Raw genomic sequence first — 24,489 nt, 5'->3', positions numbered from 1 at the left:
GAGAAAGCAGTGTTTTGTTGTCTAGTGAGTTTCAGACCAGATAGGAATTGGTGATATAGAATAGTGAACCCATTCCCAACTGGTACCAAAGGATCTCTGTATCACACCCTCTGTGGCTGATTTTACTAGTTTATTAGCTGGGAATTTATCTTTCTTATGAATTGAGCTGCAATAATTTACAGTGTTAGTGGGCTCAGATACAGTTCAATTGGGCAGCAAGCCTGGGGCTGCTCATAAAGTAAGGATTGCACAGCTGCAGGGAAGACAGCAGCTGTGAGGAGGGGCAGCTATGCAACTGAAGTATCAGTTGCTAGTAAAGATTGGTGTGGAGAGATGCAAAGAACTCCGTTTCCCCACAATCTAAGGAAGGAGTTGAATGTGACGGTCTGAGTGACCAAGAACTGATAGATGAAGAATGAATTCTGTGCTTGTCCTTTTAAGTCTTTACTGCAAAGTTGACCTGAGTCCCTAACTTGAGTCCCATCCACACCCAACCCTTAGCCTGAGTGTAGTTGTGCTTTCAACTCCAGTTGGCTGACCCATGGGGGGGGGGGGTATAGGCTAAAACTCAAATTAGCAGAACCGGTCAGTTGCTAACATGAGGGCTCTGAAATGTGGATGCAAGCTAGCTCCACTCAAGTGGCACTAATCTTACAGTGCCTTTCCACAGTTCCCCCCACCATGTGCTCAGAAAAGATTGGCAAATTCTCCCACAATTCAGTGGGAAAGAATTTATAAAGTGGCTAAGCTTACTGTAAGTAAATGGAACCCTGGGCTATGCCCCCAGAAGTCTGTTCCGCACACATCAGTGCCAGTCTGAGCACAGCAGCTTGAGTGTTATTTTGAGGTGTCTGCTCCTCTTGAATTAGCCCAGCTCAAGTGAGAATAACTTGAGTTTAGATAACTCAGGTTAACTCTGCAGTGAAAACATACCTAAATTGGGGTTCCTGCACTTTTGTGCCTGGAAGTGGAGGAGGAGTATGTACTGAGTCTTTGTGCTCTACCTTTTCTACTGTTTCTATGACTGTCCATCTGGTACTGATCACCAGAACAATTCATGTAAAGGCTTTTAAAAGATATGGGTTCAATCTGAAAGGCAGTTTGGCTGCAGGAACAATTGGGTACATAAGAATGGCCATACTATGTCCGACCAAAGGTCCATCCAGCCCAGTATCCAATAGTGGCCAATGCCAGGTGCCCCAGAGGGAGTGAACCTAACAGGTAATGATCAAGTGATTTGCTTTAAACCTGCTGCCCATTAATTTAATTTGGTGGCCCCTAGTTCTTATATTATTGGAACAAGTAAATAATTTTTTCTTATTCACTTTCTCCACATCGCTCATGATTTTATATACCTCTATCATATCCCCCCTTAGTCTCCTCTTTTCCAAAATGAAAAATCCTAGCCTCTTTAATCTGTCCTCATATGGGACCCATTCCAAACCCCTAATCATTTTAGTTGCCCTTCTCTGAACCTTTTCTAATGCCAGTATATCTTTTTTGAGATGAGACCACATCTGAATGCAGTATTCAAGATGTGGGCGTATCATGGATTTATATAAGGGCAATAAGATATTCTCCGTCTTATTCTCTATCCCTTTTTTAGAATAGAACCTCAGTTGCCACATTCAGATCAGAGGCTTGTGCCAATTGGTAAATTTCCATGCTGTTCAGCCACTCCCAAGTTCCAAGTCACCAGCAAAGGCAAATAACCTATTGTAATCACTGGAATAGCAGCAGTTTGGCCTGAACATGTAAACAGTGGTGTATAAACATTTCCATTGGATGGAGAAGTTTATTAGCAAGATGAGACTTCTGCATTTCTTAAAGATGATGATGCTACTTTTTTCTTCAGAAAAACTTAAGTGGTAGGATTTTGACTGCAGTGGTTTCTTATAGTTAAAGGCAAAAAGGAGTGGAAAAGTACATACTTTTTGATGTCCTGGTAGAGACAGGCAATAAAGGCAAAGTAATTAAAATATTTTCCATCAATAATTAACAGTTATCAGATTAATCTTTGCTCTGTGACTGAGACACTGAAAATCTTTTTCCATTGCTTCTTCTCTTTAGGCTCTTAAAATCAAAAAAGGACATAAGTGTAACCCAGTGACCAAAAATTGACAGGCCAGCAGGAGTTTAGCTGAAAGGCCTCACCAGCTCCTCTCAATTTTCATGTAAATGGAATTGCTCTAGAGGTGACTTACAGTCTACTGGTAAAAGAAAAAGGGAGATTGCAAATGGAGTAGGGAGTTGTAAATAAGAGTTATCAGTAAAATATGTTGGAAATAAACAAATCTCAGGAAATGCACATGCATGAATGTTCTTCAAAGCTTTCCATTACCCAATTTTTAGGGCACAATCTCCATAAATAATATAAGGAAGTCTAGCAGAATCATCTTAGCAAATCAGTAGATAACAAGGCTTTTTATGCAACAAAGTGAGAGACTAAACTTTTGTCTTGTATCATTCTCTACCTTTGTGTTTAGGAGACTTTCCAAGGTGTTTTGAGTCTTCAGGAATAATATTTTTAGCCTTGCCTAGCCTAGGAAAATTAGGATCTGTTTGTCAGTGTAGCCTCACCAGTGCTAGCAATGGTGGAGGTACAGTGTGGATGTGAGACAAGCATATATATTCCCCCCCACTCCCGCCTTTTGGGTTGTAAGTACAATCCCGTGAATTTGGCAAAATCTTTCTAAAAAGATGTTTTGACTTCTGCTACGTGTCCATTTTTTGTAAGCAGGCAATTTGTGTTGACATTTAAATGGTCAGAAGTAGGTCTAGAAGTTTAATAACTCATTGAGGTGAATGTAGTAAGGAGTGGGGGCCATCTTGGCTGATTTGGCTGGAGGCTGGCAAGGCTGGACAGTGCTACAGCATACTGAGTTCATATGAAGGATAGAAATGTTTTTCACAATGACAGTTCAAATTCTGTCAGAAGATCTTAAAATGGCAAGATCTTCAAGTTTAATATTTGTGTCAGTTTAGATTAGTGTGGTAATAGTTTAACCACCTTGCAGTGTGCTGCCTCCAGGACAATAGTTGGCCAGGTAGAAGTGGAATTCTTTCTAACAAATTTATATTTTTGCAGTTGCCTTGGACATGTCTTTCTCTTCTCAGCTTTTATGTGGTGGAGTGAATTTTTTTTAAGTTTGGGCCTGTCTTGTAACTGTCCAAGCACCTAAGTGTGGGTCACGTGTTTGTTCCGTCCTCTTGACCCTATTCCTTCTGTTTCTCATAATATTTTCTGTTGCACATTCCCTACATTTTTCAGCCTTGCTTTGTTACTTCATAATGGCTCCAGGACTGTCAGGTCTGAAGCCTGTACAGTGAGAAGCAGAGGCTGTTTTTTTTCCAGAGATGATGTGATGATCTGCCACTGACTGCAGTCATTTCCTCCACCTCTTTAGTGTGGTGCTGATGATGTTTTTGTAGCCCTTACTATAAACAGAAATGTATTTTGGAGTAGAAAGCAGAATAAAGTTTTGTATCTGAGGCTATGTCTACACTACCGCAGTAAGTCGACCTACGCTATGCAACTCCAGCAATGTGAATAAAGTAAGTCTCCCGTCGACTTACCTTACTCTTCTCGTTGGGGGTAGAGTACATGGGTTGACTGGAGAGTGATTTGCTGTCGATTTGGTGGGTCTTCATTAGACCCGCTAAATCGACTGCCAGTGGATCGATCTTGGAGTGTAGATGTAGGCTGAGTCCTTTGTAGGGATACTCATCATTTTATTATGAAAGTTATATGTATGGAAGATGGATGTGAGTGAGGAGAGTCCACAGTTAGTGGTTGGAAACCTGTTTCCATCCTTACTGTCTTCTCATTAAAATTGCAGGCTTTAAGGAGGATCTGAAATAATGACTAACCTTAGTTTCTGGTCCGCCTTAGTTAGTGTTTCTGCCGTATGTTCATGTTCAGTCTATGGCACCAAGCAAAAATAGGGGTTTTTAACGCTCACATGCTTAACTCAACATCTCACATAAGATTTCAAGAAAAAGTCTGCAGAAATGTAAGATTTCTGTTGCAATCTTAGCAAAGTCATGGCATGTATGCTGCCTTTTCTTGTCTTCTCTTCTGTTTGGATGGGTAACATGAAGAAATTAGTCATAATGTTCTCCCAGATTCCTCATTCTATGTTCAAGGCTTGACTGGTTGGGGGAGAGGCAGCTTGTGTACTAAATATTGTTGGCACTCAAGGTCTCAAGACAGTGTGGTCCTTGGAACAGAAAGATCAACAAAACTGAACTAGAAGTGATACTTTGGCAGTGCTAAGGGTGCAACTGCCAAAATGGTAGGTGATATTTACCTGTTTCAATCCTACTTTTGTCAATGTGTGTACCAAAATACATAGAAGGTTTTTTATCACTACCTTTGGGAGGAACTCTGTCTCATGCTAAAACAGAATGTCGGCTGTTTTGTGTATGAAGAGCCGTGAATTTGTGTTCGTTTTTTCCCTTTTCAGTGATCAGAGGTTGCTGCTGGCATGGAACCAAACTGTGTGTGTTTGTGGAAACTGTAAGCAAGGTATGTATAAACATATTTCCCCTCTGCCCTCTCCAGTCTTATACCTTTGTTTTCAAAGCAATTTGCTCTTTTGTACTATATCTTTAAATTTACCATTGATTTGTTGGCACTATCCGTGATGGTCGCTGTCATTGCCCTTCTCCACTGAAGATGGAATTTTTGAAATCCATATAGACATGAGATCTGACGATATAGATAGAGAAGAGATAAAAAACATAGGACACAGCTATACTAGTACCATGTCAAGTGTCAATATTGACATACATGTCAAGAGCATCCATTTTTTCTAGGAAAGTTAGTCATAAGAAAGTTATTGTACCTTGCAGAAGAGCCCAGTTTGTATTGTTTTGTCCAAACAACCTTGTTTCTACACATACTATCTCAGCTGCTGGTCTCGGTACAGAGAAGTGTGTTAAATACAGTATGTTCATATGGGATGTTTTCCTGTACTGAGACTGTTCTATATAAATTCTTATACCATGCTTGTATCTGAACGCCTTTATGGTAGGTAGGCTGGCTCACTCAGTTATACACAACCTGGTGATTCTGTCTGCACAGAAGAATTGCCATATTAGAATTCAATTATGGCCTGGCACTTGTGATATAAACCTGCCCAAAAGAAGGGGTGATGCAGGGTAGGCCTCAGGATCAGGAGCCATGTGTTAAACAATCATTTTTGGCCATAGGCTAAATGTAGTCATCTGTATCTGTTACAGCCTGGTTACTAACTTGGTAAAAGTTTACTATAGTGGAGTCCAAAGAGACAGAAAATCATTAGTTCATTTCTAGTAGCACTGACGGGAAGGCTGTAAAGCCAGGCTTAAGGCTTGTTTTAGATTTCTCCAATGTTCTGGTTCAGTATTACTCCTTTTTTGGAGGGAGAAAAAGAGCCAGCCTATTTGACTGTAGTGGAGGCTGAATTCTTTACCGCAGAACTGGTAAAGTATGGGCAACACCAATGCAAACTTCTCCCACATTATTTATTACCCATTTATTCTCCACCAATGTGCCTTAGGCCTCAAGTGATAGGGCCACGTTTAGAGTTGAGAAGAATAAATTTCCCTGCCTATTGAGTCCTTAATACCTTTGGCTAACAACCAATCATCTTGGGTAGAATGTTAAAATGTTCTAAAACAGTGGTGGGCAGTCCTCGGGATGCCCGTTAGGGTAATCTGCTGGCAGCCTGCAAGACAGTTTTTTTTTACATTGACCATCCGCAGGCACGGACGCCTACAACTCCCAGTGGCCGCGGTTTGCTGTTCCCAGCCAATGGGAGCCGCAGGAAGCGGCAGCCTGCATGTCCCTGCGGCCTGTGCAGCTTCCTGCAGCTCCCATTCGCCAGGAACGGCGAACTGTGGCCACTGGGAGCTGCAGGTGGCTGTGCCTGTGGATGGTCAATGTAAACAAACTGTCTCGCGGCCCATCAGTGGATTACCCATATGGGCTGCAGTTTGCCCACCACTGTTCTAAAGCATACCAGGATCATTGCTGCAGATAAAACTGCCTAGATAGTTGCAGTAGCTGGAACTCCATAGGTTGATGTAGGCAGGTGTCACAATGGAAATAAAAGGAGTAAAAGATCTTGGATAATTTGGTATATTCTGGCCTTGATATTGAAATGGATGTCATGTTAGTATTCAGAGAGCTGAAAACCGTATTGAAGAAACTGGGATTCCAAATTGGGGACCACTAGGGGGAAGGTAGGGAAGTTAAACTCAGATTGGTGTAACTCCTGGGGATTCAGAGCGTGTGAGATTCTCATGATTAGAGAGGGAGAATGGACCTAGAAAACTTCTGGCAGTCTCTGATCTTGACCACACAGATGGGTTAGTCTGATTTAAAAAAACTTCAGGGACTATACCTCTTCAGTACCTGTAAATTAGTATTCCTCCAAATTCTCTGCTTTCCACAGTAAAGGTCTTGTATTAATAGCTCTCTATTGGCTTTTGAACTGGTGGATAAACTTCATCAGCCTATGTGACTGAAATAAAACTGGCCCTTTGCTCTGCTCTTGGATGGTAGTGATTGCTCTAGAATGCCAGAGAAAATTATTTTATACTATGGCTGAAACCTTTAAAGGAATATTGCACAAAGTGGGCAGTAAATTGTACACAAACAATATTTGCGCTGGGTATAAATGGGATTAGATGCTCATTTGGTGACTTTTACCAATTCAAGGTTTAATAGATTGCTGCTTTTGAAATTGGAAGGAATTCTTCCCCTCACACCCACTGCAGGGCTTAAGTACAGACTTTGATGGGAAAAGGAAGTTATTTTCATGTTTTTGAGCAGGATTAGTTTAGTAAATACCACACCATGAGTTTCCTAAAACTGTGACAAGTGACATTTCTGATACCACAGTCCTTTGTTTTTATGTCCACCCAGGCTTCTGTTTCAATGTTCGAAGAGTTGAAAAGCCACAGAATGCCTCTTATAAGCATTAGATTATGAAATGTATTTGAAAATATTTGGGATTCTGGTCTATATTTCTGAACCTGCTATTCATGTATTCAAGAAATAAATGGTCATTTGACAATTATTTTTGTGAGCTTTTGTTTAAACCTTTATCACTGCTGGACTGAGTAAAATGAATGTGAATTTTTTTGAGGAAAATTTCTATAGAGCATTAGAAATATGGTCCTGGATGAGAGTGGGTTTTTTAAGGCTAATGGGGGAATTGTCTTTATCTACATGGATTTATCAGCCATTGTATAGATGATGCTGTTTTCGATGTAATTACGCAGACATGCTCATTCTTGCTCCTTCTCCTTCTAAGCCCTAACAAACAGCTGTTCAGACCTTTTAGTCTGATAAGATTTCTTGCTATTTCCTTGCTGGCCCCAACATGTTTTGTTTTGGATCTTATATTGGCAGATTTGCTCAAGGCAACAGTGAAAAGATTTCAGGTGATCTTCAAAGATGGCCTGTCCCCTACTCTTTAAGGTAATTGGGGCAGGATGCAGTCGTGGCACCACACCCATCTGTTCCTTATCAACTTTTCTGTTTTCTGTTTGCATGTGTTGCAAGAATGTTTTTTTTGTTTGTTTGTTTTTTAAATGAAGGCCTGGAGGATGGTGACTCAAGGAATCGGGGATGGGATAAACACAACCCTTCACCTTGGAGTCACTGGTCTAGTCCAGCCTATGGTTGATAGTAACTGAAAATGGTTCATTTGCTTTTATGAAATGAGTTGATCACAGTCCAGTTCCCAGAGGACCAGTGTCTGAATTTTATATTTACATATAATAATAATAAAAAAATTGTGCTAATTAATGGATCATGTCATGGGCATTCTCTACAGCAGAGGCTGAACTCATTTACCTTAAGGTGAGTTCCCCAAGGTCAGAGCTGATGCATGCTGTCGAGATGCGGAGTTTGAGAGAAGCTTGCACTACTGCTGCCTGTGCTATAGTATAGACAGCTATGGTGTCAGTCTTCAGGCCAATCTGCCAGGACCTAAATTTACTGGAAAAAATAGTCCTGCCTCCAGGTGTTGCCTGCTTGCAATGTAAATGGAAGTATACTGGATACTTTCCTTACATATCATTTTGGAGACCCTTGTGGAGGTAACTTCCTTCATATCAAAGATAAAAGGAAGACTAAGAATTGCTTCACTTCTGAAGAACCTCTGACTGGGCAAGCCATGGATTGACATTGACTTAGTGTGGCTAGTATGGAGGGAAATGGAAGGAGGCATATTGAAAGAAGTGGGTGAGCTAGCAAATTAACATTATCTAATCCCTCTACGATAGTCTTGTATCTGATTTCTTTAAGTCAGTGGTCTCCAACCTTTTAACGCTCAAGATCACTTTTTGAGTTTAAGGGCAACCCAGGATCTACCCTGCCCCTTCCCCAAAGGCTTGCCCCACTCACTCCATCCCCCCCCTCTCTGTCACTCTCTCTCCCCCACCCTCACTCAGTTTCACCGGGCTGGGGTGGAGTGTAGGAGGGAATGTGGGCTCTGGGCTGGGGCCGAGGGGTTTGCAGTGTGGGAGGGGGCTCTGGGCTGAGCCTGGGGCAGGGGTGGCCACCTGAGCCTGAGAAGGAGCCAGAATTTACCAATGTACATTGCCAAAGAGACACAGTAATATGTCAGCAGCCCCTGCATCAACTCTCCCGCTCCCAGCACCTCCCCCCCACCAGCAACCCTGCTGATTGGCACCTCCCCCTCTCTCCCCATACCTCCCAATCTGCTGTTTTATGGCATTCAGGAGGTTCTGGGCTGAGGGGAGGATCAAGGGCATGGTGGGCTCAGGGGAGGGGGAGGAAAGGGGTGGAGTGGGGGCAGGGCCTGTGGTAGAGCCAGGGGTTGAGAGGTGAGCATCCCCCGGCACATTGGAAAGTTGGCACCTGTAGCTCCAGCCCTGGAGTTGGTGCCTATACAAGGAACCACATATTAACTTCTGAAGAGCTGCGTGTGGCTCTGGAGCCACAGGGTGGCCACCCCTGCAGTAGGGGGTGAGGGGTATTGACTCTGGAGGGGTGGGGGGGTCAGGGCTGGGATTTGGGGTGCAGGCTCCGGGCGGGGGCTCTGGGCTGGGGATTGGGGTATGGCCTCCTGCTGGGCAGCACTTACCTCGGGCAGCTCCCGGTTGATGGTGCAGCATGGCTGCCACTAAGGCAGGCTGCCTGCCTGCCTGCCTACCCCGGCCCCACACCTCTCCCAGAAGGGGCCAACGTGCCCCTGTGGCCCTTGGTGGGGGGGCGGCACATGGTAATGTGCGCTGCCCCTCTCTGCAAGCACTGCCCCCACAGCTCCCATTGGCCACAGCTCCCCGTTCCTGGCCAATGGGAGCTGTGGGGGCGGTGCTTGGAGGCATACCCCTGCCCCCCCAGGAGTGGCTTGGGGCCGGGACAGGCAGGGACCCTGTCTTAGCAGCACCCCCGTTGCTCTGCTGGAGATCGCGATCAACTGGGAGATCCTCTAGGATCGACCAGTTGATTGCGATCGACCAGTTGGTGACCACTGGTTTAAGGGATGCTGTGTCTGAGTTTGAAATTCGGAATTTATTGTCAGACACAAAAAGTCCCATTGGGGGATTTTCTTGGAGACAATTTGACTATTTAATTGCTTTCTCCTTCAGATCATTAAATAGTGTTTCAGGGCTAACGGAAATCTTGGAAACCAGGACTTGGTTTCACTCAAATGAATATGCATATAGCTGTCTTCAAACAGCTTCCGAGCAAGGGAGGGTATTTTTTACCAAGAAGTAGTCAGGAACTGGGACAGTTAGCTCTGAAAGATTGTATAGTATGTCTTTAGAAAAACTCTCCACTGGAGACATTTGTGTAAAGTACTACATTGGGAAGGCAAGTGGGAACAGAAGTGTTGCTTCCCATTCCAACTTTCTTAACCAAAGAGGTTTTCCTTACTTTTCTGTCTCTTATTTTTGAAATTGAGGAGAAAATCTGATCAGGGTTAAATTCCTGTAATAGCCTCATGCCCTGTGTTTTTGTGTAAATAACATGTTCTTCTGTGGCTGGGATTCCAGTGGTGTCTGAGCAAGCCTGTGCTTCCTTAGAGTGCACACATGATATTTGTTTTATAACTGTTTCCTATGTTTTACTTAACTATGACTATCTGAAGTCCTGAACAATCTGGCACAAGACTCTGTACTTAGAGATATCTAAGTGATCAGATATTCAATGGCAGTTGCTTTTGGAATTTTGTATAATCTTTCCAAAACATTTTAGACTCTGTGGCTCAGTCTACCCTTCTCTCTGCTCCAGCAGCCTTCAGCTTCACCAGTTTCTTGCTCCTTTGTGGCTTTGGCAACCATTAGCCAATTAATTATCAATGTAAGTTTAAAAAAAAAATTTAATGGGGAAGGGGACACAGACATTTCAGAACTTAGTAGTGTAGCAGCTGAGCAACCATAGGCCACTACATTTACTATGATTAGCCACTGATATTTGTGGATAATAAGCAGAGCACACACGAGATTTTATTTAGCAGTATCTCAATTTAACATATTGCTGATGCTGCCATTTGCTTCAGATTTCCCTTCTCCTGGATTATTCTGCTGAGTTGTGATGACCTGGAGGCACTGATGCCTCTAGGCACAACATGACTGTCTTTTCCTTCTGTTTCATTCATTTCAAGCCTGATCCACTTAAAGCCACTCTGCTCCAAGATTACCTCTTCTTTGGCTGGCTGATCACAGCTGGCACAATGGTTTAACAGAAGGCTGTTAAGTTTTAAAAAAAAAGGGACTACCTCTTCCTAAAATATCCCAGCTGCACATGCATGCTGCTGCTGTTAGCTGCTCTAGGTTGCTTAGCAATTCTTAAATTGGTAGAAATTGCTATTACTCTTGCAACACTGCAAACGCAAACAGATTTCAAGGAGAAAAGAATGGGAAATGCTGTTCATAGCAGTATTTCAGAGTAGCAGCTGTGTTAGTCTGTATTCGCAAAAAGAAAAGGAGTACTTGTGGCGCCTTAGAGACTAACACATTTATTTGAGCATAAGAGAAGTCTCTCTTGAATTTGGTGTGGTCTGATGCATTCAAAACCCAGAAGAAAATGGGGCATAATCAACCCATGGGGGGAGAGGACTGTCTTTTTTTCTCATAACTTGCATGACCAACACTCCAGTCTTCATTGACTGATTGGAGAGAGAATTGTTTCTGTCCTTAAATGGAGAGTTGTTGTGATCCAAGTCTTTTGACTGACAGGGAAATAGGGTTAAAATCTCAGAAGACCCTCATTCCCCAGAACTCTTATTTGCTCCTTATTTTTAAGTAAGCATTCTCCATCAATCTTCTGGCTGAATTCAGTTCTTCAAGATGTAGTATATTTGTCTCTGTGCAAAATACTCTTTTTTTTTTTTAAAAAGAGTGACAGCGCAACAAAATTTTAAATATTTAATTATCTTCTAAATATAGTGTGTAACTGACAGCTGACTGTAAACTGCCCTTGTGCATGTGGCAGAGGGATTGCTACTGAAAGATCAATCTTCTGTCTATAGAAGTCAAGATTCAGCATCTTTTGCATACAGCATTTGAAGCACCATACCAAATTCTGTCAAACAAAACTAACCTTTAACAAACCACCACATCTGCTTCTTCCCTAGGCTTCTTCCCCTCCCTCAGCAGACTTTGCATCCTAGTATTCACAAAATACCTGCTTTTCCTGAGACTTGTAGGGGCAGTGACTGTCGGGCACTCAAGATGCAATGAGCCTGGGTTGCTGCATTTGTCAGACTGCTGTTTTCCTTTGCAGTCACTGTTTGTAAAGTGGTCCACAATGTGGAACAGAACCCCACAAAAGGGAGACACCCTCTAAAAGAATTAAATGCAATGCAGCCAGGGATTTAGAGTAACCCATTTGCTCTCATTACTCATATCCGTTTGAAAGTAACACTTATGTTTCTATTAAAGAGGAAATGTACTTAGGAAGGTGTAGGCATATTTTAAATAAAGTGTGATGTAAAACCAAATACAGTACTTCATATTGCAGCAGACTTGTTTCACTTCACTAGAGTCTTGTCAGAACAAGCACTGATTTCCTTTGACTTCTTCATAGTCTTTTCTGCTTCCACCTCCTTTCCCTTGCTTGTTTTGATTAGACCATGACCTGGGATCCTAGGGATGAATATATGACGACATAGCTGAAATAACTCAGTATGCAGCTTGCCACCAGTTCTCCGTATTTATTTGTGCATGGGCTCTGTTCGCAGTGTTGTAGCCATGTTGGTCCCAAGATAGAGGAGAGACAAGGTGGACAAGTTACTAAGCATTCTTCTGAGAAAAAGTTACTACCACTTTGATATTAGCTTTCAATATCAAAGTGCTTTGCAAACATTAATCATCTCTGAGATGGGGGAAGAAAGGGAAATAGAAGCAAAGTAATTGAAATCTTGCTTACAAAAGGGGAATGGAAAAACAGTTTGAACCAATTTCAAACTGGTTCAGGTGAACATTTGGATCAATATACATGCCAAGAGTGGGAAGGCTGTGGAAATCTTTAACTGAAAAAGTTTCTGTTTTTCTTGATTGAACAGTAAGTTCTGCACCAGATTTAGGGGTTGGCTAAGCGTGTGAGTTAGGGTGCCTGGGGCTGCTTTAATGCACTCAAACTCATGACGTGTCCACGCTGGCAAGGCACATAGAGCGCCCGGACTCCGTGGCTCGAGCGCTTCTGGTAATCCACCTCGACGAGAGGCATAACGTTTGCTGCGCCCCAGCTGGAGCGCCGCAGCACCAGTGTGGATGCCCTGGTCTGTTAATGCGCTCTGGCTTCCAGAAGTGTCCCACAATGCCTGTTCTAGCCACTCTGGTTATCACTTTGAACTCTACTGCCCTGCCATCAGATGACCAACAGTCCGACCTGCCCTTTAAATTCCCTCGGAATTTTGAAAATCCCCTTCCTGTTTGCTCAGCAAGGCGTGGAGTGTTCTCAGCGAATCTTTGCAGGACCATGCCTCCACACGCCAGGCTATCCCCAGTATGGAGCAATGCCGAGGTGCTGGTCCTCATCAGTGTTTGTGGGGAGAAAGCTGTCCAGTCTCAGCTGCGCTCCAGCCGTAGGAATTACGATACCTTCAGGCAGATATCAAGGGACATGATGGAAAGGGGCCATGACTGGGACACACAGCAGTGCAGGGTTAAAGTGAAGGAGCTGCGGAATGCCTACTGCAAAGCCCACAATGCAAACTGCTGCTCCGGTGCTGTCCCCGCGACCTGCCGTTTCTACAAAGAGCTGGACGCAATACTTAGGACCAACCCCACCTCCACTCCGAGGCCCACCATGGACACTTCAGAGCCCAGTTCAACAAGGCACGAGGAGGAGGAGGAAAGTGGGAGCGAGGGTGCTGAGGAGAAGGGAGACACCCAGGCATCCCTAGATGCATGCAGCCAGGACCTGCTCTCAAGCCAAGAGGAAGGTAGCCAGTCATAGCGGCCAGTGCTTGGGGAAGGACAAACACCTGAGGAGGTGCCCGATAAGCGGCTTTTATTTTGGGAAGGAAGTTGTTCGGTGCGGGCTCTTGGGGTGAGGAGGGTTAGGGCTGCATGCCTGCCTAGACGCAGAAATAGGGCAATGATGTGCTCTCTCACATTGTGGTAATCGGCCTCAGTGATATCTTCAAAGGTCTCATGCAGAAGCTGGGCAATACACTTGCGCAGGTTACTTGGGAGAGCTACTATGCTCCTTGTCCCAGTGAGGCTAACATGTCCGCGCCACTGTGCCGTGAGGGGCGGGGGGACCATTGTAGTATAAGACCCTCCCTTGTTCCCCAGGTCACCCTCAGCAGCGAGATCTTCTAGGATGAAATCCTGTGGAAAATGTGGGGACAGTGTTCAGTATGGGGCCCCCTGCAGCTGTTGGCTCTCCCCAAGGCACAGAACCCCAGAAGACAGTACGGCAGTGAAACAATCAGTCCTCCTTGACCCTATGCTTACTCATCATTTTGGGGCTCCTGTGGGTTATGTGCGCTCGCTTTGGGATGGGCAAATTCTGTTATTGTTTAGACTGTGCTCGTCTTTAAGTATGGACGAATTATTGCTCTGTCTGGTGTGAACAATGCTGCCTCTGTTAAGTGTTGAATTTTGCCTTTACAGATGCAACCTTGAGATCTCCGCCATCTGTGTTATCACTGGCCGAAAGACTCCAAAGAATTAGTAAGAGGCCACGTAGAAGCAGAGAGGACATCATAGAATCATAGAATATCAGGGTTGGAAGGGACCTCAGCAGGTCATCTAGTCCAAGCCCCTGCTCAAAGCAGGACCAATCCCCAACTAAATCATCCCAGCCAGGGCTTTGTCAAGCCTGACCTTAAAAACTTCTAAGGAAGGAGATTCCACCACCTTCCTAGGAAATGCATTCCAGAGTTTCACCACCCTCCTAGTGAAAAAGTTTTTCCTAATATCCAACTTAAACGTCCCCCACTGCAACTTGAGACCATTACTCCTTGTTCTGTCATCCGCTACCACTGAGAACAGTCTAGATCCATCCTCTTTGGAATCCCCTTTCAGGTAGTTGAAAGCGGCTATCAAATCCCCCCTCATTCTTCTCTTCTGCAGATTAAACAATTTTCAGTTCCCTCGGCCTCTCCTCATAAGTCATGTGTTCCAGCCCCCTAATCATTTTTGTTGCCCTCCGCTGGACGTTTTCCAATTTTTCCACATCCTTCTTGTAGTGTGAGGCCCAAAACTGGACACAGTACTCCAGATGAGGCCTCACCAATGTCGAATAGAGGGGAACGATCACGTCCCTCGATCTGCTAGCAATGCCCCTACTTATACATCTCAAAATGCCATTGGCCTTCTTGGCAACAAGAGCACACTGTTGACTCATATCCAGCTTCTCGTCCACTGTAACCCCTAGGTCCTTTTCTGCAGAACTGCTGCCAAGCCATTCGATCCCTAGTCTGTAGCGGTGCATGGGATTCTTCCATCCTAAGTGCAGGACTCTGCACTTGTCCTTGTTGAACCCCCTCAGATTTCTTTTGGCCCAATCCTCTAATTTGTCTAGGTCCCTCTGTATCCTATCCCTACCCTCCGGCGTATCTACCTCTCCTCCCAGTTTAGTGTCATCTGCAAACTTGCTGAGGGTGCAATCCACACCATCCTCCAGATCATTAATGAAGATATTGAACAAAACTGGCCTGAGGACCGACCCTTGGGGCACTCCACTTGATACCGGCTGCCAACTAGACATGGAGCCATTGATCACTACTCATTGAGCCCGACAATCAAGCCAGCTTTCTATCCATCTTATCGTCCATTCATCCAGCCCATACTACTTTAACTTACTGGCAAGAATACTGTGGGAGACCGTGTCAAAAGCTTTGCTAAAGTCAAAGAACAACACATCCACTGCATTCCCCTCATCCACAGAGCCAGTTGTCTCGTCATAGAAGGCAATTAATTAGTCATTTATATTATATAATAAATTGCCCTTGGTGAATCCATGCTGATTGTTCCTGATCACTTTTCTCTCCTCTAAGTGCTTAGAATTGATTTCTTGAGGACTAGCTCCATGATTTTTCCAGGGACTGAGGTGAGGCTGACTGGCCTGTAGTTCCCCAGATCCTCCTTCTTCCCTTTTTTAAAGATGGGCACTACATTAGCCTTTTTCCAGTTGTCCGGGACCTCCCCCGATCGCCATGAGTTTTCAAAGATAATGGCCGATGGCTCTGCAATCACATCCGCCAACTCCTTTAGCACTCTCGGATGCAGCGCATCCGGCCCCATGGACTTGTGCTCGTCCAGCTTTTCTAAATAGTCCTGAACCACTTCTTTCTTCACAGTGGGCTGGTCACCTCCTCCCCATGCTGTGCTGCCCAGTGCAGCAGTCTGGGAGCTGACCTTGTTCATGAAGACATAAGCAAAAAAAGCATTGAGTACATTAGCTTTTTCCACATCCTCGTCACTAGGTGTCTCCCTCATTCAGTAAGGGGCCCACACTTTCCTTGACTTTCTTCTTCTTGCTAACATACCTGAAGAAACCCTTCTTGTTACTCTTAACATCTCTTGCTAGCTGCACCTCCAGGTTTGATTTGGCCTTCCTGATTTCATTCCTGCATGCCCGAACAATATTTTTATACTTTGTCCACTCTTCCACTTCTTGTAAGCGTCTTTTTTGTGTTTAAGATCAGCAAGGATTTCACTGTTAAGCCAAGCTGGTCGCCTGCCATATTTACTATTCTTTCTACACATCAGGATGGTTTGTCCCTGTAACCTCAATAAGGATTCTTTAAAATACAGCCAGCTCTCCTGGACTCCTTTCCCCCTCATGTTGTTCTCCCATGGGATCCTGCCCATCACTTCCCTGAGATTGTCAAAATCTACTTTTCTGAAGTCCAGGGTCCATATTCTGCTGCTCTCCTTTCTTCCCTGTGTCAGGATCCTGAACTCGACCATCTCATGGTCACTGCCTCCCAGGTTTCCATCCACTTTTGCTTTCCCTACTAATTCTTCCCAGTTTGTGAGAAGCAGGTCAAGAAGAGCTCTGCCCTAGTTGGTTCCTCCAGCACTTGCACCAGAAAATTGTCCCCTACACTTTCCAAAAACTTCCTGGATTGTCTGTGCACCGCTGTATTGCTCTCCCAGCAGATATCAGGGTGATTGAAGTCTCCCATGAGAACCAGGGCCTGCGATCTAGTAACTTCCGTGAATTGCCGGAAGAAAGCCTTGTCCACCTCGTCCCCCTGATCCGGTGGTCTATAGCAGACTCCCACCTCAACATCACCCTTGTTGCTCATGCTTCTAAACTTTTAATCCAGAGACACTCAGGTTTTTCTGCAGTTTCATACTGGAGCTCTGAGCAGTCATACTACTCTCTTAGATACAATGTAACTCCCCCACCTTTTCTGCCCTGCCTGTCCTTCCTGAACAGTTTATATCCATCCATGACAGTACTCCACTCAAGTGAGTTATCCCACAAAGTCTCTGTTATTCCAATCACATCATAATTCCTTGACTGTGCCAGGACTTCCAGTTCTCCCTGTTTGTTTCCCAGGCTTCTTGCATTTGAGTATAGGCACTTGAGATAACTTTCTGTTTGTCCTGCTTTCTTAGTATGAGGCAGGAGCCCTCTTCTTTCGTGTTCTCCTGCTCGTGCTTCCTCCGAGTATCCCACGTCCCCACTTACCTCAGTCTTTGGTCTCCTTCCCCTGGTGAACCTAGTTTAAAGCCCTCCTCACTAGGTTAGCCATCCTGCTTGCAAAGATGCTCTTCACTCTCTTCGTTAGGTGGAGCCCGTCTCTTCCTAGCACTCCTCCTTCTTGGAACACCATCCCATGGTCAAAGAATCCAAAGCCTTCTCACCGACACCACCTGCGTAGCCATTCATTGACTTCCAAGATTCGACAGTCTCTACCCAGGCCTTTTCCTTCTATGGGGAGGATGGACGAAAACACCACTTGCACCTCAAACTCCTTTATCCTTCTTCCCAGAGCCACATAGTCTGCAGTGATCCACTCAAGGTCATTCTTGGCAGTATCATTGGTGCCCACGTGGAGAAGCAGGAAGGGGTAGTGATCCGAGGATTTGATAAGTCTCAGCAGTCTCTCCGTCACATCGGTTTTCCCAGTCGGGGCGGCAGGTAGATGACTCAGTCCCCCTGAGGAGAGAGTCCCCGACCACCACCACCCGCCTCCTCCTTTTGGGAGTGGTGGTCGTGGAACCCACATCCCTAGGACAGTGCATCTCATGCCTTCCAATCGGCGGAGTCTCCTTTTGTTCCCTTCCCTCAGATGTATCCTCTAGTCCACTCTCCACATTAGTACCTGTGGAGAGAACATGAAAACGGTTGCTTACCTGTATCTGCGCTGCTAGTACATGGACGCTCCCCTTTCTTCTTCTGGATGTCACATGTTGCCAAATTTCTTCACCGTCGTCCTGAAGTAATTCAGCAGTCCCTTAATGAAAATCAAAAAGCGCAGGAGTGGCGGGAGAGTGAAAGGAGGGCCTGCCAGCAGAATGCGGAATACCGGCACCAAAGCACGGAGCGGCTGCTAAGCATTATGGAGCTCCAAGCGGATTCGATACAGGCGCTCGTAACTATGCAGGTGGAGCACTACCGTGCCCGCCCCCCCCTGCAGCCCTTGTCCCAAAACTCTTTCCCTTGTTCCCCCATGTCACCTCCAACCCACTTTCCCCCATATCTGGGTTCTTATCGCCACCAGCTGCCTCCAACACCTGTAGTTTCACCACCCAGCCCTGCAAACTATGACCCTTACCCACTGCACTCAACCCCCATCACCATGCATTTTAGCCAGCCTGAAATGCAGTACTCATTGCGCAGCACCCCAGACAGGAAGGCAGAGTATGAGAACAGGACATACGCAAATCTGTGATTGAACCACCCATCCCTTTGCCCTTTCTGTTTCCCAAGCAGTTGTGTTTCTTTATAATAATAAATGAATTTTCTTTTAAATAAATGGATTTTTTTTGGCTTTGAAAACATTCTTTATTATTGCATAAAGTAAAAGATACCTTAGCCCAGGAAAGCAACAGGCACTGCAAGTCAGTATAGCAGATTCCTTCTAACATTGGAACCACTGCTCTTCACTCCCGTGCAGAGCACCAAACATTACTGGTGGCTTTCAGCCTCAAATTGCTCCCTCAAGGCAGCCCTAATCCTTGCAGCCCCGTGCTGGGCCCCTCTAATAGCCCTGCTCTCTGGCTGTTCAAATTCAGCCTCCAGGTGTTGAACCTCTGAGTTCCATGCCTGAGTGAATCTTTCACCTTTGCCTTCACAAATGTTATGGAGGGTACAGCGCGCGGATGTAACCACGGGGATGTTGTCATTGGCCAGTCCAGCTTCCCATACAGAGTGCCAGCAGCCCTTCAAATGGCCAAAAGCACACTTCAGTCATTTTATACTGACTCAGCCTGTTGTTGAACTGCTCCTTGCTGCTGTCAAGGCTCCCTATGTAGGGTTTCATGAGCCACGGCATTAAAGGGAAAGCAGAGTCTCCAAGGATCACAGTGGGCATTTTGACTTCCCCTACGGTGATCTTCTGGTCTGGGGAATAAAGTCCTGGCTTGCAGCTTCCTGAACAGGCCAGTGTTTCGAAAGATGCATGCGTGATGCACCTTTCCGGGCCAGCTGCGTTAATGTCAATGAAATGCCCACAGTGATCCACAAGTGCCTGGAGAACCATAGAGAAATACCCCTTCAATTAATGTACTCAGAGGCTAGGGAGCTGGTGCCAGAATTGGAATCTGCGTCCCAACTATTGCCCCTCCGCAGTTAGGGAAACCTATTTGTGCAAAGCCAGCCACAATGTCATGCATGTTACCCAGAGTCACGGTTCTTCTGAGCAGGATGCGATTAATGGCCCTGCAAACTTGCATCAACTTGATTCCTATGGTCGACTTCCCCACTCCAAACTGGTTAGCGACTGATTGGTAACTGTCTGGAGTTGCCAGCTTCCAGATTGCAATAGCCACCCGCTTCTCCACCGTCAGGGAAGCTCTCAATCTCATGTCCTTGCGCCGCAGGGTGGGGGCGAGCTCAGCACACAGTCCCAAGAAAGTGGCTTTTCTCATCCGAAAGTTCTGCAGCCACTGCTCGTCATCCCAAACTTGCATGACAATGTGATCCCTCCACTCAGAGCTTGTTTCCTGAGCCCAAAAGCGGCGTTTCACGGTGGTGAGCGTGTCTGTGAATGTCACAAGCGATCTCGTGTCATGTGTTACGCTAGTCGACATCGTCATCTGACTCCTCACTGTCAATTTGTAGCTTAAGGAATAACTCGACTGCCAAACGTGATGTGCTGGCGAGACTCATCAGCATATTCCTCAGCACTTCAGGCTCCATTCCCACAGACTGAAAGGGAAGACAGCGCGTGCAGTACAAAAAACGTTGAAAGATGGTGCCAAATGTGGAGTGAAGCACAGGGATTGCTGGGATGCAAAGCGATGCATCACGGGGCGTTGGGACAGGACCCAGAATGCCCCGCCCCTTCCCACAAGCCACAGCGCCAGAATGGGAAGAGGTGCTCTGTGGGATAGCTGCCCATAATGCACTGCTCCCAATGCTGCTGGAAGTGCTGCAAATGTGGCCACGCCAGTGCGCTGTCAGCTGTCAATGTAAACACATGGCAGCGCTTTCCCTACTATGCTCTCTGAGGGCTGGTTTAACTCACAGCGCTTTACATCTGCAAGTGTAGCCATGCCCTTAGGCTTTTACACTGTTTGGAGGGTTTTCTAGACTAGATAGGGTTTTCCTGCTGAATTTACCTTTTCTTCATAGCTAGCTCACAACTCTTTTTAAAATGGAAGTTTAGCTTCTGAAAAGCGTTCAGATTGAGGCATGGCTTCAGCACAGCCAAAGTAGTGCAGGGCTGTCTGGCAGCTCAGTCTAGAAGCCGTGCTAAGGAGCAGGAAATTGCCATCCCTATCAACTGCATGTGAATGGTCCAGCATAATTGCCATTACCATGTAAATATTAATGTTAGTAACCATTTTACTGATTATTCTCATATGGAAGCCAGCCAGTCATCCAGTGTACTTCAGTCTGTGTAGCTAGATATACTACTTGTGTCTTGGATGTTCCAGACATTTGAAAGGGAGTTGCATGAAAGTACAGTTGTGAGTTTTAAATATTCACATTTAATCTGATTGTTAATTATTTGGATGACTGAGGCTCTTCATCTTGTCTTTTACATTACTATTGTTCAGAGATTAAAGAGGAAAACTCCTCAGTTTGTTTACTCTGTGTAGTTGACAATACTTTAAGATTGTTTTCTCCATAGTAAACTTTCACTGTTTACATGGATTTTTTGCATAATGGGGAAAGATGGCAACTTTTTAGGTGTGAAAATCTGTGTGTAAAACCACAGATTGGCAGGTGAACGCATGCATGTAGTCCCTGAAATGATTTTCCTCATTTTAAGAAACTGACTAGATTTCAAGTTGATAATTAATCTTTTAAGACCATATATTGCTATAAAACAAGGCGATCTCTTAAAAAGAGATCAGCAGAGAAGCTGAGTAAATGTGGTTAACTGGAAGCTTAGGAAAGGTAAGCAGAATCAAGCTTGTGATCTTTACCCTGCTCGAAAATGTGGGGATTGAATTACCAAAAGGTTGAGGATGCTGACCTGATAGATGGGTAGAGAGCAGGAGGAGGGTGACCATGCTTAGTAGCACGGCTAGCAAGCAGAGTCGGCAATGATTGTGTTGAGGAGAAGAAAATGCCATATGAGTTTTTAACCCAGTGGGTGTACTGGGTTTGAAAGACTAGTGTTGGGTTTGAATTGAACTCAGTTGAAAATGAATTCTAACAAAGATCTAGAAATAACATTGGTTTTAAATGTAGCGATACCATCTACAGCAAGGGAGGTGGGATAGTTCACTGTATAACAAGTACCAAACTTGTGTTCTCTGTCCCTTCAGCAGGTTGCCATCACGAAAGCCAAAGTGGATTTCTCCGGTGTGGTGTGCCTGCCTCCTTCCGCCATTGCTGGAAATGGGCTGGATGGAGGAGGGGCTGGTGAAAATGATGATGAACCGGTGTTGGTGTCGCTTTCTGCGGCGCCAAGCCCCCAGAGCGAAGCTGTTGCTAATGAGTTGCAGGAGCTCTCCCTGCAGCCCGAGCTGACCCTGAACCTTCATCATGGCCGAAACCCCAATCTCCCTCCATTAAGTGAGAGGAAGAATGGTAAGTGACACAGTTCTCTGTGATGTCTTTGTTCCTGGTAATCTGGCTTCAGACAGGTTTCAGAGTAGCAGCCGTGTTAGTCTGTATTCGCAAAAAGAAAAGGAGTACTTGTGGCACCTTAGAGACTAACAAATTTATTAGAGCATAAGCTTTCGTGAGCTACAGCTCACTTCATCGGATGCATTTGGTGGAAAAAACAGAGGAGAGATTTATATACACACACACACAGAGAACATGAAACAATGGGTTTATCATACACACTGTAAGGAGAGTGATCACTTAAGATAAGCCATCACCAACAGCAGGGGGGGAAGGAGGAAAACCTTTCATGGTGACAAGCAGGTAGGCTAATTCCAGCAGTTAACAAGAATATCAGAGGAACAGTGGGGGGTGGGGTGGCAGGGAGAAATACCATGGGGAAATAGTTTTACTTTGTGTAATGACTCATCCATTCCCAGTCTCTATTCAAGCCTAAGTTAATTGTATCCAGTTTGCAAATTAATTCCAATTCAGCAGTCTCTCGTTGGAGTCTGTTTTTGAAGCTTTTTTGTTGAAGTATAGCCACTCTTAGGTCTGTGATCGAGTGACCAGAGAGATTGAAGTGTTCTCCAACTGGTTTTTGAATGTTATAATTCTTGACGTCTGATTTGTGTCCATTCATTCTTTTACGTAGTGACTGTCCAGTTTGGCCAATGTACATGGCAGAGGGGCATTGCTGGCACATGATGGCATATATCACATTGGTAGATGCGCAGGTGAACGAGCCCCATTTCCCCATGGTATTTCTCCCTCCCCCACCCCCCACTGTTCCTCTGATATTCTTGTTAACTGCTGGAATTAGCCTACCTGCTTGTCACCATGAAAAGTTTTCCTCCTCCCCCCCCCCTGCTGTTGGTGATGGCTTATCTTAAGTGATTACTCTCCTTACAGTGTGTATGATAAACCCATTGTTTCATGTTCTCTGTGTGTGTGTATATAAATCTCTCCTCTGTTTTTTCCACCAAATGCATCCGATGAAGTGAGCTGTAGCTCACGAAAGCTTATGCTCTAATAAATTTGTTAGTCTCTAAGGTGCCACAAGTACTCCTTTTCTTTTGGCTTCAGACAATACAGCAAGTTGACATGGCACATGCTTTCAATACAGTGCCACTTACATTTATAATATATAATTAACATGAACAGTTTGTAATCCAGAGCAGGTATAACTATATGAGAAACTGAGGCAGAGCAGAAGATGATTGACTTCTAAGGAGAAGGATTGGTGACTTGTGTTGGCTTTTGAAGTTCCAGAGGACTCTAACAACGAATGCTTGTGGGTTATTGACCTGTGTAATTGGCGGAAGAACTATCACATGCTGTGTGGTGGTTAAGAATTGTGCAAAAAAAAGATAAAAGCAAAGGAAGTGTCATCTCATCTTTAGGCTATCCTCTTGGAGCTGGTATCCTCTTGGAGCTGGTGACTCTTCTATGAGTCGTTTTGCCTGTGTTCCATCAGTGAGAAATCTTTCTTCCAATGACTGGCTAAAATGGCCAGTTAGGTTTATTAAAGTTGTGAAGGATCCTGAATTCAGAAACAGCAGATGAGCTAAGCCTGACTTTGTATGGACACATATCACCTAAGGCCTGATTCTGCAAAGTACAGTTGATGTTGAATGCTCAACCCTCATTGACACCTTTTTGTTTATAATTGCAGCCCAACAAATCTCAAATTTGGAAATTTGAAATGGCCGTGGAAGCCATTGCTCAACATTTGGGGGAAAATGACTCCTAATTAACTGTGGTGGGTTAATTTGGGGCAGAGAGACTTCCCATCAGGATGGATAAAAAAATTGATTAAAGAAAAAATTTGCATTTTTTGGGTTTAAATTAAAATACAGATTTATTTTAAAAATATATTTAAAATTACATAGGTTTTCAACTTTATATTTAAATACCTAAGATGCTTATCTATTAAAATAATTTATTTAAATACAGAAAATAATATGCAGTACATGTTTGCTGCAAAGTTTTAAAGAACTTACTGGCTAAGCACCTGGAACCAGTTGTTGAATTGCTTAATCAGCTTTTGAGAGCAGTAGCCTCTTTTGGTGGTGCCAAGAGAATATTTTCTTTTTCAGGTTTCAGAGTAGCAGCCATGTTAGTCTGTATTCGCAAAAAGAAAAGGAGTACTTGTGGCACCTTAGAGACTAACAAATTTATTTGACCATAAGCTTTCGTGAGCTACAGCTCACTTCATTGGATGCATTCAGTGGAGATACAGTGGGGAGATGATTTATATACACAGAGAACATGAAACAATGGGTGTTTATCATACACACTGTAAGGAGAGTGATCACTTAAGATGAGCTATTACCAGCAGGAGCGGGGGGGGGGGGGCGGGAGAAAGAAAACCTTTTGTAGTGATAATCAAGGTGGGCCATTTCCAGCAGTTGACAAGAACGTCTGAGGAACAGTAGGGGGTGGGTGAGTGGGGGAATAACATGGGGAAATAGTTTTACTTTGTGTAATGACTCATCCGATCCCAATCTCTATTCAAGCCTAAGTTAATTGTATCCAGTTTGCAAATTAATTCCAATTCAGCAGTCTCTCCTTGGAGTCTCTTTGAAGTTTTTTTGTTGAAGAATAGCCACTCTTAGGTCTTTATTCGAGTGACCAGAGAGATTGAAGTGTTCTCCGACTGGTTTTTGAATGTTATAATTCTTGACGTCTGATTTGTGTGCATTTATTCTTTTACTTAGAGACTGTCCAGTTTGACCAAGGTACATGGCAGAGGGGCATTGCTGGCACATGATGGCATATATCACATTGGTAGATGCGCAGGTGAACGAGCCTCTGATAGTGTG

General features: G+C 44.6%; 1 protein-coding gene across 11 annotated transcripts in view; it reads left to right on the top strand.

Annotated features, from left to right (window-relative positions):
- MRTFA (myocardin related transcription factor A) overlaps positions 1–24,489 on the top strand; it is a 177,968-nt gene that overhangs the window by 10,510 nt on the left and 142,969 nt on the right. For 7 of the 11 annotated variants that reach the window (XR_006276916.1, XM_038393094.2, XM_043502074.1 and 4 more), the window contains exons 2-4: positions 4,467–4,528; positions 7,403–7,471; positions 21,382–21,646. Coding sequence is in view for 8 of the 11 variants with exons in the window: in XM_038393094.2 (XP_038249022.1) it covers positions 7,448–7,471; positions 21,382–21,646 (289 nt within the window). In the remaining 3 variants the exon portion in view is untranslated. Of the gene's footprint in view, positions 1–4,466; positions 4,529–7,402; positions 7,472–21,381; positions 21,647–24,489 lie in introns of those variants that run through there. The other 4 variants (XM_038393103.2, XM_038393071.2, XM_043502082.1 and 1 more) reach the window with 3 other exon arrangements.

This window comes from Dermochelys coriacea, chromosome 1, assembly GCF_009764565.3.
Source record: "Dermochelys coriacea isolate rDerCor1 chromosome 1, rDerCor1.pri.v4, whole genome shotgun sequence".
Taxonomy (NCBI): Eukaryota; Metazoa; Chordata; order Testudines; family Dermochelyidae; genus Dermochelys; species Dermochelys coriacea.
This window is presented reverse-complemented; position numbering and strand designations above follow the sequence as displayed.